The 15,132-nt window shown below is 37.2% G+C and overlaps 1 protein-coding gene across 1 annotated transcript in view; it reads right to left on the reverse strand.

Annotated features, from left to right (window-relative positions):
• Nucleotides 1–15,132, reverse strand: part of IFT56 (intraflagellar transport 56) — a 46,527-nt gene that overhangs the window by 9,229 nt on the left and 22,166 nt on the right. The window contains exons 9-16 of the mRNA XM_045792548.2: nt 9,570–9,672; nt 8,037–8,092; nt 6,887–6,940; nt 5,892–5,955; nt 4,319–4,407; nt 3,834–3,917; nt 2,253–2,322; nt 1,308–1,414 (exon numbers count right to left, since the gene is read on the reverse strand). Of these exons, the coding sequence (XP_045648504.1) occupies nt 1,308–1,414; nt 2,253–2,322; nt 3,834–3,917; nt 4,319–4,407; nt 5,892–5,955; nt 6,887–6,940; nt 8,037–8,092; nt 9,570–9,672 (627 nt within the window). The remainder of the gene's footprint in view (nt 1–1,307; nt 1,415–2,252; nt 2,323–3,833; nt 3,918–4,318; nt 4,408–5,891; nt 5,956–6,886; nt 6,941–8,036; nt 8,093–9,569; nt 9,673–15,132) is intronic.

Genomic DNA, 15,132 nt, shown 5'->3' on the forward strand with positions numbered 1-15,132 from the left:
CAATCCAGGTGCCCCTGTGTTAACTTCTAAAACTACATTTCTAATCCTGACCTCTCACATGAACAACTGAGCTCCAGGCTTGCCCTGATAATTTCCTACATGTAATATCTCTACCTGGAGCCCCAAACACACTTCAGATTTAATACATTTACAACTGAACTAAATTCCTCTCCGAATGTTTTCTTTCCCTCTGCCTTCACTAACTCACTTAATGTCACTGCCATCTACTAAGTCATGTTAAACATTTTTAAGCTTCCTATGTTTTAAAACCTTTTCCATTGATGGTGATTCACTTTATTTTAGTAATGATTCACTTTGAAATGAGCTATTATTAATTAATTTAACACTAGATTCTCTTTACCTAACATTTGTTTGTCTTTTGGGCAGGAAGAAATATTCCAAAAAAAGGAATTTCCAGAATTTGAGGCTAATTTGTAAAAAAAACCTTTTAATCTATAGGATAGGGCCGAAAAGTCCTCCCTCCTTCTCTCTGCCTTTCCAACTCCATACACACACACACACGCACGCACCTGCTCCCGCATACACACATAGAGAGCCAATCCTTTAGTAAATCTGATTGGTTTTTTATTCTCTTTTTCTGGTTCCTTTGTCTCTCCTGTCTACAATTTGCACCTAAGTATTCCCCAAGGTTTGGTTTGCAACTCTCTACTCTTCTCACTTTCCTTCCTTACCTGGGTAATCTTGTTTTCTAGGGCTTTAATTACTATTGAAATGGCGATGATTTCTCCAATCTATGATGTCAGAAGACATCTTTCTTCAGAACCAAGTTTCCAACTACCAGATGAGTATCTCTACTTGGATGGTATCTAAAGACTCGCACGCAAGCTTTAGAAATCTAAAACAATCTCTCTAAATCATTGTTTCATATACATTGTTTCATATTTCATTTATATGCATACATACTTGATATACATATAAAACCCTGAAATGCTGTTTTATCTCTGAGTTCAGTTTGTTCATGAAAAGGATGACATTTCTTTTTCTTTTTTTAAAGATTTTATTTATTTATTTATTTATTTATTTATTTATTTATTTATTTATTTAAGTAGGTGCCACACCCAGCAGGGAGCCCAACATGGGGCCTGAACTCACAACCCTGAGATCAAGAGTCCCATGCTCTTCCAACTGAGCCAGCCAGGAGCCCCAGGGATGACATTTCTGATAGTTCTATGTGAATCCTCTTACCAACGGCCATTTAATCTCTAGGACACCTCTCCCTAAAAATTAATCAGTGTAGTACATGAAACTGATCTTCAGTTTTCCCTTTAGATCTCACTCAGACTCACCTTGTAGCAGTCATTAGCAATGAGCTGTAAGAGGCTAAAGGACTCGCCAGAGGTTTCCATCTTGAGATAAAGTTCCCAGGCTAGTCTTGGTTTCTTGTTCATGATATCTACAAAAAGAAGCAAAGCTTTTTGCCTCTTAAATATATAGGAAATACAATTCTGCATCTTGCTATTCTTTGGATTTGGTTCTATGTTCCAAACAGACAAAGAAATGGTAAACAGCTCTTATGCAGAAAGTTTGCAATGTTAACATTAAGCTGGTTCTCCATCAGAACTATACCATATGTAAAATACTTAAGTTAGAAGTCACATAATTATATCTTTTTAGATTGGGTTCATTTCCAGTAGTTCCCACTTTGCTCATCTGCTTAAAAGTCATGTATCATTCATTCAATCCTATTTATATAGTTTCAGCCTCACTTTAGAACATCTGATTGCTGAAATTTTCCCATGACTTTAAGAACTCTGTGAACATTTTAAATCCAGGTGGAAAAAAAGGAGCAAGAAAAGATAATGAAGGGGGAGAGACAGACAGACAGAGGTTATAGGCTATATAATATTAAAAAATCTTATGCTTTTGACATTTTATTACTTTTCAGGCCTGCATCATAATGAAAAGGTAAAATTAGCATAATAATATCATTTAACAAAGAACCCTGTAAACTGAGATTCTGGAAACTTTAACAGGGCTGATGGAAAAACTTGGCATCTTTCAGGACTGTTCATGCTAGGTCAACATTGTATGGTGGAACTAATCACAAGGTAAACATATGTAATACATGTTCAGGACCACCCTTACACTCAGTAGCATTAATGATGCTTAATTTCAGTGTTTACTCATTCTATGAAACATAATTAGAAATGTTCACTGTAATTTCCATCCAGAAGATTATGCAACAGAGAAGAAAAAGAGGATTCCTCTGTAACATTTAAAAGAAAACTCACAGCACCGAGCTAACCAACTGAGGTAAATGTAATCATTTTTCATCTTCTCACTTTGGATTAAAAGGAAAACCTGCAAGAAGAGGAAAGAAAAGGAATAAACATGAAGCTATTTTTGTGGTAAAAATACCATATCGGCTTGCCTTAGATTAATACTTAGTGTAGCCTTACAGACGGTCAAATTCTCTACAGGGTGCTAAGGAAAGGACAAAACTATGGTGATGTTGACACACTTCTCTCAGTTATTGATATCACAAGCTGACTGAAGAAATTTGGTAAGGATATAGAAGATTTGAACGGAATAATTACAACTGCATAACACCTATTTTGTTCAAGGACACATGACCATGTTACTGGACAGTAAAGTAAGTCTCAACAAATTTTGAAGGACTGGTGTAATACAGAGCACACTGGATGACCACAATATGATTAAGTTAGAAATCAAAAGGAAATAGCTTGGGAAAGAATACACATATTTGAAAATTATGACACACTTTTAAAATAACTCACAAAGAAGACATAACGGAAGGCAGAAAATAATTAGAATTTGAATTAAAACAAGTGGAACAATTTGGTAAATAATAACAAAATTGAATTGAATAATTCAACTGAATTGCTTTGAATGATTCAGGCAAATCAGTCTATGAAGGTTGAAGTAAAAAGTAGTGGTTAGCCTTGGGAGAAAGGGACGAACTCAAATAAGGAGATGAGGGGGTTTTTATGGGGTTAAGGTAATACTGTTTCATGATCTGAGTACTGATTATTTGGCTACGTTCACTTTAAAAATTCATCAAGCTATATACTTTGGATATTTTTCTCGACATATGTTATGCTTTTATAAAGTATAGCAGAAAAAGGAAAACAATAATATGGTTATAAAATCTATATGTCTATTTACATTGTACCTTTTATTTATTTTTATTTTTTTAAAGATTTTATTTATTTATTTGACAGAGATAGAGACAGCCAGCGAGAGAGGGAACACAAGCAGGGGGAGTGGGAGAGGAAGAAGCAGGCTCATAACGGAGGAGCCTGATGCGGGACTCGATCCCAGAACGCTGGGATCATGCCCTGAGCTGAAGGCAGACGCTTAACCGCTGTGCCACCCAGGCGTCCCTACATTGTACCTTTTAATGTAACCTAAGAACAAAGGAACCTTTCATAATCCTTTGTCCCTGAACATTTTATTTCAGTGAGAAAAAGATAACAATGTTTTTATTTTTATTATGCCTTTTCAAATTTTTATTTAAATTCCAGTTAGCTAACATATAGTGTAATATTACTTTCAGATGTAGAATTTAGTGATTCAACAGTTAACATACAACACCCAATGCCCAGCCCAAGTGCATTCCATAATCCCCATCACCCGTTTAGCCCATCCCTCATCCCTCCCCTCCAGCAACCCCCAGTTCGTTCTTTATAGTTAAGAGTCTGTTTTATAGTTTGCCTCACTCTTTTTTTTCTTTCCCCTATGTTCATCTATTTTGTTTCACTCTGGAAAATAGTATGGAGGTTCCTTGAAAAGTTAAAGATAACAATGTTTTTAAATAGGATCATTTGAATGCATCAAAAGCATGTACCCACCTCTTCACCCTCACTGGTATTGCCTGTTGCAGCTTTGGCTTGGGCATAATTAAAGTTAAAGATGTCATCATTGTAGAAGTAACTCTGAAAAATATCCCAAGAATAGGTCACATTGAGTATAACATACGAATATAACATATCGGTTATACTAGATAAACTCAAAAATAATTTTAAGAAATTAGCTGACACCATCAATGCCACTGTAGTAAAAGGGCCATCTCTAAAAGTATCTTTTTTAAAAAGATTTTATTTATTTATCAGAGAGAGAGAGAGCGCACAAAGCAGGGGGAGTGGCAGGCAGAGGGAGAAGCAGGCTCCCCACTGAACAGAGAGCCAGATGTGAGACTCGATCCCAGGACCCTGGGATCATAAGACAAACGCTTAACCAACTGAGTCACCCAGGTGTCCCTCTAGAAGTATCTTACTTCTGACACATTATATATAGTATTTTGTAGACAAACTCATCTAGAAAATTCTATACTGACCTTAAATGAGTTGAGGTAAATCAAGACATCATCAAATTGCTTAAGCAGAAAGAAACAGGAAGCCATGCACTGCCTCCCAGGTATTGTATCTGAAAGGGAATGGGAAAAGAAATCAGGTATATTCATGAAACTGAAAGTTCTCTTTAGCTGAAATTTGAGTTACTTTATAATTTAGAGATAGGAATGTATTCCAAGACATCTTTTCAGATTCTGAAATTATAGCTTCTATTCAGTGGACAAAACCTCAGCATAATGGAGGTCACAGTACTTGAGAGTGACCAATAGTCTCTCTTGGGGCTAACTCACAGACTCCAGAATGAACACACACCCTGCAGACTACAGTACTCCTCAGATGTTTTTCCCAGGCTTTGAGTCTGTCATCAACTCTGACACGTGCACATTCAACTAACGTGGCTTAGTCTCCATCATCACTCATCTAAGACACTCATCTAGCACTTCCAATCTCAAATGGAGAAATAATTTGCCATGGAATCATCTGGTCCTGATCCTGACCAACCTTCTGTCTGTTACCGGATTTCTGTTTGAGATAGTAGAGAATTAGTATAGCCCCCACCCTTGCCACTTGCACTCCTATTCGTTCTTGCTCTGTTCAATTTTTCCCCCATAGCACTTATCACAGATATACTATATAATCTCTTTCTTTATTGTGTTTATTGTCTGTCCCACTAGACCGTATGCTTTACAAGGATGGAGAACTTGTTTTGTTTACTACTATACCCCCAACACTTTAATAAATTTTTGTTGTATGAATGAATCAAATGAAGAAAAGAAATATTATTCAATAAATGGTTTCGGTGAAACATCTGAAAGAAAATGAATATCCAGGGGTAATAAAAATATTTAACAACTAGTTCATCACAAATACTGTCCATCAGAATAGAAGCTAGCCTTAGACAACTGGTACAAATAGCCATATCAGTTCATACCGGCTAACTATTAGTGCTTTTTATAGCCCTTTCTGAAATCTAACACTCAATCTTGACTGATGAAGTAAATATTTTAATAATAAAAATGAAGCAACAAAACTACTGGTGGGAAAATAAGTAAATATTATATAACTGTGGGGGTACGAAAGCACTTTCTAAGCTAGATACCCATGTAAAATATCATTACAAAAATAAAACTTCAATAAGATTTAAATTTTTTACACGTGAAAAAATATCATAGGCAAAATTAAAAGGCAAATGACCCACCAGAAAAAATATCTATGACATGATGAAAGTTGAATACATAAAGAGCTCTTGAAAAATCAATAAAAGTTAACATTTCAAATAAAAAACAGAATCAAATTTTAAAAACTCACATGAACTAAAGATTACATTCATTCTCTTCTATTTATATAATCTCTCATCCCACTTTATCTGAGATGTTGAGAAAAGCTAATCCAATATTCTCTCCTATGTCTCTCCCACAGGACTTCCTACTTGATACTTTGATACTTTGCTTTCAAGCCTGACACATGTAACCCTGGACAGAGACTCAAACTTCACCAGTCAATATATGACCAACTTCAATTATGAATCATGTGAATGAGGACTGATTTCAGACCTACCACACTCACTCGCTGACCCTCCCACCAGCTGGAAGAACTGCTGGGCAATTTTCATATGGTCCCTCTGAAAAACAAAGCAGAGCTGAGATAGTTGATAGAAGCTGAAAATACTTTATTTGTATTACACTTTATGGTTTTAAAATATGTGCCAGGATTTAACATACACCCTTGTTTTACATCCTCTCCCAAACAAACTAATTCTTATTAGCATAAGCACTAGAGAATTATAACCTGAAACTAAATTAAAACCTACCTTGGGTCAGATAAAAAAAGAAGAAAAAAATCCAATCCCCAAACTCTATCCTAAAAGTAACTTCATTAAATGAACTCATTCATCTAGTCATTCATTCACACATCCAACAGACACTTACTGCTCTTTTATCACACTTCAGACCTTGTGGTAGGAGCCACGGTTATAACAAGGAGTATTAATTCAATACACTCATTCACTTATTCAATAACCATGTACTGCCTATCAGTACAGTGCCTAAGGCACTGTAGAGTGAGCTAGAGATAAAAATATTTATTCCTATATCCAGCTTGTTCCCAAAAGAACTTGATGTGCCATATTCAGATGAATAAGAACTTAATTTTAAACAGTTATGGTGTTTATAAAAGTCTTTGCCAAAGAAACAATTATCCCCATTTTACAGATGCCAAAATTATAGCTCAGGGGTGTGCAAGGTTAAACAAACTCACTGAGAATAAGAATGAAGCTGTGCAATGATTTGCAGTTATTATTAGATATAAATGCTGCTTAAAAATTGGGCTGTTAAAAGATGAAGCAGCAACTCTTAGAGTTAAAGCTTTCTTTTTTTTGGTCTTTAAATAACCGAATTCTTTTTATAATGGAATCTGGGTTGGGGGATATGGAGAAAGGAAAGGAACTGCAGATGAGCCTATTTGTGAACTTGTTGGTAGAACTTTAACATTCATTTTGATCTCGTCCACACACTATAACCGCAACTATAGATTACCAGTGACTTCATACTCACCGAACCCATTTCCTGGCCAAGGGCCGCACTGACCACTCCTTTGAGGATATACTCCTGGCAACATGGAATAACACTAATTAATTTCCAAAGAATGTGTAGCTATGAAATCTCTTTCAAATTAATTTCAACTTAATGCTTTATATATATTATCAAAAGTTACCCAGTGTCACTTTTCTCTGTTCCATCCCTGGCTTGAATGAAAGAATTAGGAGACTTTCATTTGTTTTTCAGGAAAGTGTCCATATAACAGGATTTACCATATTTGTAAATTCACAATCTTAAGCAGAAAAACTCAGTGGAAACCTCGAGAAATTAAGTTTTATTTCAACTCAATGGAACAAATTAACAATAAAACATGTATGTAATAATTTTTATCACTTTATTAGCCACTGCCATTCTTTGTGACCACATCACATACATTATTTTCCCTTTCTAATCATATAATAACTTTTATTTGCTAATAATCCTTTTCCTAAAAAAAAAGTATCCTCTGATCTCCATTTGTAAGGTATTCTCTCTTTTGGAGCCCTGGAGCCTCACCTTTATCGCTTTCAGACTTGGCTCTATTCTTTAACAGACATCTTCCTTAGCAGCTTTATAAATTTTTTATGTAGGCACTATTTTTATTTAAAAGGGCTCATAAAAAAAGCAGTATAAAAGATGCTGAAACTTTTATACACTTGAGAAATATATCTGTTTAGATTTCATGGGGTCTAGAAACATTTCAGTCTTTCATTCAGTAAGTGCAATGTCTGTTACATGCTTAGTTGCACACAGTGTTGGAAATACAGACACAGGCCCTGACTGCAAAGAGCTAACAATCCAGTAGGGGAGAAAGACAAGTTACAATTCTACTGGTGAGATAAGTTTCTATATCTTGTTAGTTCCATTAGAACTCTAGATTTCAGTTTTTTCAAACCTCAACCCTTTGGAGGAAATGACCACATATAAGGGAGTTTAAAAACATTAAAAAATCCAGACTATTCATTCTCATATCGAAAGTCTCACAGGACATTCCTAGATCAACATATATGGTCTTTTCCGAGAGTCTACAAGCTGGGATCTTCTCTAATATGCCTTCCCACTAGCTTTCTGAAATTCTACTTTCAACAGAAGTTGGTTAGTAAAATGGTAACACATTTTCAATTACCTGAGGAGTAGTAGGTTCCAGATCCTTAATTAAGTTATAAGCTTCTTGTACATCATCTGAAATACAAGAAATAAGTAGCTATACTAGTCTGTATTCCAGCAAACCCTTCTAAAATAGTCCCGAAAAGGTAAGATCCTTCAGCATTCAAACATTCATGGGAAGTATGATTTGTTTCATCTGTCCTCTAACTCTCCATCAACTTCAATGTGGAGTAATTATCCTAAAGATAACCAAATATCTTAGGAAACCTGTAAGTCATGAAGCACCTAAAAAAATGTTCAAGCTAAGAATATGGACTATTATATAAAAATGGCATTGTAGTTATATAAGTAAAACGACTGATTTTTTTTAAAAAGGCAATATATAATAAGTATGTAGGAGTGAAATGATATGAAGTCTGGGATTTGCTTTAAGATGTTTCAGTGGTAGTAGGGCACCTGGGTGGCTCAGTGGGTTAAGCCTCTGCCTTCAACCAGGTCATGATCCCGGGGTTCTGGGATCAAGCCCTGCATTGGCTCCGGGGAGCCTGCTTCTCCCTCTGCCTCTCCCTCTGCCTGCCGCCCCCCGTACTTGTGCCTTCTCTCTCTCTCTGTCAAATAAATAAATAAGATCTTAAAAAAAAAAGACGTTTCAGAGTAAAAAGGGACAGGGAGAATGGATGAAAGAATGGCAATATTTTGAAGATTGTTGAATCTGGAATGAATATGTTGGGTGTTCATTTTGGGTGTTTATACTAGTTTGCTTAATTTGAAAAATTTTCTATAATTTCTAAAATATATAAGATATTTAATTCTTGTCCAAATGCCTACTTCTTTGTGCTTTCATATCAAATAGAACTGTTTGCAAGTTCATGTTCTTATTTTAATAAACACTTACATTTTCCTCGAGGAGGAATATGTTGTCTGGTTGGTTTCTACCATGCACCTAAAAAGGCCCACACTGTTAGTCCAAAGCTCATGACAGAGTGCAACCACCACCGCATGGCAGCTACTATCCTGTACTCAGAACTGTTAGAGCAAAGACTGCTTAGGCATGTGTCTAACAATTTTAACCTTACTTAGGGGCAGTAAACATCACATTCTCTTTGAATCATAATATTTCTCATAAGAAGCTGGAAGTACAAAGAAACAGAAAGGCAGACAACTAGAGCAAATAAAAAATAGTTGATGATAAAAAAAAAAACCTGAAGAAAATGTGGATGTGCATTATACATAGAAAAAGAACCACAAGGAAGGGGAAGGAAAACAGTGGGAAAACTGGAATAGAACAGGTAGGGAACAGAAGACAGAAAAATAAGAGAGAGAAAGAAAACCAGAATATGGGAGAAGGCTGGAAGCAACAGAAGAGGAAAGAGAGGATAAAGAGAAAAGGTACAACAAATAAGCACCAATAAATTTGTTCTCCCCTATGAACCTGTGGCAAATATATTTTAGGAAGTATTATGGATTTTAAAAGTTAAGCAAGTAGTTCAATTAGAGGTTAAATGTTCTAAAATATCTCATTATAAGCAAGACCAAGACCAATTTTTCTTACCTTGACGAAGGTAGTAAATCACTAAGTTTAACCGAGCTTCAGGAATAACATCAACCAGGGGAGGCAAAACCTGCAAAGCCCCTTCACCTCCTCGGAAAACCACCTACAGATAGAGAAAGTCTGTTATTACAGCAATAAGTATGAATGTATTTATTGGTGGAAATGTTTAATTAAGGAGTTGCCACTTATAACTGGGTACTCAGTTATTCTTTGAAAGGATGAATATATTTTTGAAGCTCTCAGTATACACACCACCTTGACCCCATTGAAAAGAAAGCTGTTAACTAAATTATAATAAGTGTAAGAAACAGAATAAAGGCATAAGCCTATTGTATAATTTCCTTTTCTCTTCATAAGAACTGCAGAAAACTCATAAAGTACCCAAATTAATAAAACTTTTTTCGAGACAGGTATTCTGTATCAAAAACTCCATGAAGGGGGTGCCTGGGTGGCTCAGTCTGTTAGGCAGCCAATTCTTTTTTTTTTTTTTTTAAGATTTTATTTATTTATCTGAGAGAGAGAGAGAGAGCCTGCACAAGCAGGGTTAGGGGCAAAGGAAGAAAAAGAGGGAGAAGCAGACCCCCCGCTGAGCAGGGAGCCCAATGCAGGGCTTGATCCCAGGACCCTGAGGCCACTACCTGATCCGAAGGCAGAGGCTTAACAAACTGAGCCACCCAGGCGCCCCAAGCATCCAGTTCACTCTCTCTCTCTCTTTTTCTAAAAACAAACAAATGAACAAACTCCACAAAGGAATTTATATAACCTTTCTGAGCCTGTTTCCTCATCTCGAAATGGAATTAATAATGTCTACCTTTCAGGATTATTATGAGGATTGAATGAGTTAAAGTGGGCTAAATGTGTGGTACATAGTTGTAATTTTTAATTAACTCAGTAAATACTCATTAGCCCCTACTATATGCCTGGGATTGTAGTAAGCACTGGGGTTACAGCAGGAACTCCTGTTACACTCAAGTGGGAAGATAGCCTCAAACAGCAAACACATAAGCATATTGTCATATGACAGTAAATGCTATAGAGAAGAGATCAAATAAAATACCATTCAGGACAGCAGGTCTGTGCACTGTTGTGTACCCACAGCCTAGCAGTGTCTGGCACGTAGCAAGTTGTTTCACAAATAAATACAGAGAAATCAAGGCCATCAGACATGAGCTACCTAATCTCTCGTTTCTTTTCTTTTTTTTTTTTTAAGATTTTATTTATTTATTTGACAGAGAGAGAGACAGCCAGGGAGAGAGGGAACACAAGCAGGGGGAGAGGGAGAGGAAGAAGCAGGCTCCCAGCAGAGGAGCCTGATGCGGGGCTCGATCCCAGAACGCCAGGATCACGCCCTGAGCCGAAGGCAGATGCTTAATGACTGAGCCACCCAGGCGCCCCTAATCTCTCGTTTCTAATTCAAAAATATCCACTTGGTCACCTTTCTTGATTCTTCCTTGTCTGAGATATTCCCTTCTTTTTTTTTTTTTTAAAGATTTTATTTATTTATTTGACAGAGAGTGAGACAGCCAGCGAGAGAGGGAACACAAGCAGGGGGAGTGGGAGAGGAAGAACCAGGCTCATAGTGGAGGAGCCTGATGTGGGGATGGATCCCAGAATGCCGGGATCACGCCCTGAGCCAAAGGCAGACGCCCAACGACTGAGCCACCCAGGCACCCCATGAGATATTCCCTTCTTTTGCCGAGATTAATTCTTTTACTTGTCGTCTTCATCTCATGACTTTAAAAAATTAATTTCAATATAATTTACAGTGTTATATTAGTTTCAGGTGTGCAATATAGTGATTCAACAATTCTATATATTACTCAGGGCTCATCATGATAAATGTAGTCTAAATCCCCATCACCTATTTCACCCATTCCCCCACCTACCTCCCCTCGGTAACCACCAGTTTGTTCTCTATAGGTAAGAGTCTGTTTTTTGGTTTGTCTCTTTTTTTCTTTATTTTGTTTCTTAAATTCCACATATGAGTGGAATCATATGGTATGTCTTTGTCTAACTGACTTATTTCACTTGGCATTATACTCTCTAGATCCATCCATGCTGTCCCAAATGGCAAGATTTCATTGGATTTTATGGGTGAATAATATTCCATTGTATCCACTGGAATCCATTGTATCCATTCTTCTTTATCCATTCATCTATTGATGGACATTGGGTTGCTTCCATATTTGGCTGTTGTAAATAATGCTGCAACAAACATAGGGGTGCATGCATATTTTTGCATTAGTGTTTTCATGTTCTTTGGGCAAATACCTAGTAGTGGAATTACTGCATCACATGGTAATTCTATTTTTAATTTTTTGAGGAATCTCCTTACTGTTTTCCAGAGTGGCTGCACCAGTCTGCATTCCCACCAACAGTTCACAAGGGTTCCTCTTTCTCCACACCCTTGCCGACATTTCTTGTTTCTTGTGTTTTTGATTTTAGCCATTCTGACGGGCATGAGGTGATATCTCATTGTGGTTTTGATTTGCATTTCCCTGATGATGAGCGATGTTGACCATCTTTTCATGTGTCTGTTGGCCATCAGTATGTCCGTCTTTTTTGGAGAACGTCTGTTCATGTCTTCTGCCCATTTTTTTTTTTTAAAGATTTTATTTATTTATTTGACAGAGATAGAGACAGCCAGCGAGAGAGGGAACACAAGCAGGGGGAGTGGGAGAGGAAGAAGCAGGCTCATAGCAGAGGAGCCTGATGTGGGGCTCGATCCCAGAACGCCGGGATCACGCCCTGAGCCGAAGGCAGACGCTTAACCACTGTGCCACCCAGGCGCCCCTCTGTCCATTTTTAATTAGATTATTTGGGGCTTTGTGTTGTTGAGCTGTAGAAATTTTCTTTGTTTTGTTTTGTTTTGAAGTAGGCTCCATGCCCCGTGTGGAGCCCAAGGCAGGGACTAAATGCACAACTCTGAGAGCAAAACCCAAACTGAGATCAAGAGCCAGACACATTTAACCAACTGAGCCACCCAGGCGCCCCAAGTTGTTTAAGTTCTTTATACATTTTGGATACTAACCCCTTATTGGATATGTCATTTGCAAATATCTTCTCCCATTCAATAGGTTGTCTTTTTGTTGACTGTTTCCTTGGCTGTGCAGAAGTTTTTAATTTTGATGTAGTCCCAATAGTTTATTTTTGCTTTTGTTGTGCTTGCCTCAGGAGACATATCAAGAAAAATGTTTTATGGCCGATGTCAGAGAGATTATGCCTGTGATTTCTCTGAGGATGTTTATGGTTTCAGGTCTCACATTTAGGTTCTGAATCCATTTGGAGTTTATTTTTGTGTATGTTGTAAGAAAGTGGTCCAGTCTCATTCTTTTGCATGTAGCTGTCCAGTTTGCCCAACACCATTTGTTGAAGAGACTTTTTCCCATTTTATATTCTTGCCTCCTTTGTCGAAGATTAATTCACCATATAATTGTGTGTGTATTTCTGGGTTCTCTGTTCTGTTCTGTGGATTTATGTGTCTGTTTTTATGCCAGTACCACAGTATTTTGATTACTACAGCTTTGTAGTATATCTTGAAATTTGGGATTGTGGTATCTCCAGTTTTGTTCTTCTTTTTCAAGATTGCTTTGGCTATTTGGGGTCTCTTGTAGTTCCATACAAATTTAGGAATATTTCTTCTAGTTTTGTGAAAAATGCTGTTGGTAGTTTGATAGGGATTGCATTAAATCTGTAGATTGCTTTGGGTACTATTCTGACATTCTGACAATGTTTGTTCTCCCAATCCATGGATCTCATAACTTTTAACTCGACCTGGATCTTGTTTCTATATTAATTATTCTATCTTCATTAGTCCTGGTCCTACTCTCAACTTTAAATATACGTGAGGGTTTTGCTGTCTTGAAAAATCTTCCTCTTGGTGCCATTGTTCCCTCTGGATAGTGCCCTGTTTTTCTCCTTCCTTTCAATGCCACAGTTCAAAAGTGTGTGGCTTACTGCTTCAACCTTACTAATCTCTCACTCCTTAACTCCTATTCCCAGCACACTAGTGAACTTACTCTCACAAGTCATGCATTAACCCCTTTAACCAATTCAATGGATTCTTCTGTCCTCTTGCTCAATGATGTGTCTGTAGTTTGGACGCTGATAGCGGTAGCATGACCACGAAAGCATGATTTACTAAACACCATATGCTAGATACTATGTAAAGTACCTTGCATACATTACCTCATTTAATCCTCACGAGAAAATAAGGCAGGTACTGTAATTTCCCCTATGGCACATATGAGAACACTGAGTCTCAATGATGCTAAGGGACTCACCCAAAGGTCCATAGTTAGTACATGGTGTAGCTTGATTTTGACCTCAAGTCCGACTGCAAAAGCCAATGCTCAGAACAACCATTTATATTGCTCAGTATATTTAGACTTTGTTTTAAACTAAAAACTATAAAACTAAAAACTATATTTAGGCCTTGTTTTAAACAATATGTGTTCATTGGGAAAAAATATATAGTATCACAAAAAGAAAAAGGACAATTTCATACTCTCACTTCCCTCTTTAATCCCACTCTCTGAGGCTAATCTCTATTTACTAGCTGATATACCCCCTCTAGTCATATATACATATGGTGGTTCTTTAGTCTGGCTGTACATTTTATCCACCTGGGAAGCTTTTAAGAAAAATACTGATAGGGGGTCCTGGGTGGCACAGCAGTTAAGCATCTGCCTTTGGCTCAGGGCGTGATCCCAGTGTTGTGGGATCGAGCCCCACATCAGGCTCCTCCTCTGTGAGCCTGCTTCTTCCTCTCCCACTCCCCCTGCCTGTGTTCCCTCTCTCGCTGGCTGTCTCTATCTCTGTCAAATAAATAAATAAAATCTTAAAAAAAAAAAAAAGAAAGAAAAGAAAAATACTGATAGCTGAGGCCTAGCCCAAGCATTAAATAAGAATCTTGGGGGGGGGGGTGAAGCCCATGCATCATTATTTTTAAAAACCTCCCAGCTGATTAAAATGTGCAGTTGTAAATGTCATTGCATTATCTAGGTGATCTTTCCTACCTCCCCTTTCTTATCTGGTTATTCTCCTTCCTTCAGCTCCTTAAATACAGATGCTCTCTTGGGACTATATTTATCACTGTTTTTAATCCTTTCTTCCATGTTTAGTTGTCAGGACTGTAGCTATCAATTCTCTTATGAAACTCCTAAATCTACTCTCCAGTCTTGATCTCTCGTCAAACTTGATTTCCAGAGTACTATCTCTAACACATCATTCTCCACAAAAATTTAAGTTGATAAACTAGATGAGAAGTGAAAAGAGGCAGAAGCTCATAATAGAAACTATCCAGAGAAAATTATATCTGTGATGGAGGCCTGAATTAGAGAAAGAATGGAATAAATATAAGACTTTGCCAAGAAAGAATCAATAGGATTAAGTGACCAAGCAGATATCAGAGTTAAAGGGGAGGAGAGAGTCTAAGCAGAATTGGTGCTAAAAAAAGGAATAGAGAAATTAGAAGGAAAAGGTGTAGCTACTACTAATGCCATTTTCAGATGAGGGATCTGAAACTCAGCAATATTATGTAATTTTCCCAGTGTCCCCAGGT

Source organism: Ursus americanus, chromosome 3 (genome assembly GCF_024610735.1).
Source record: "Ursus americanus isolate L20-20 chromosome 3, mUrsAme1.1.p, whole genome shotgun sequence".
Lineage (NCBI taxonomy): Eukaryota > Metazoa > Chordata > Mammalia > Carnivora > Ursidae > Ursus > Ursus americanus.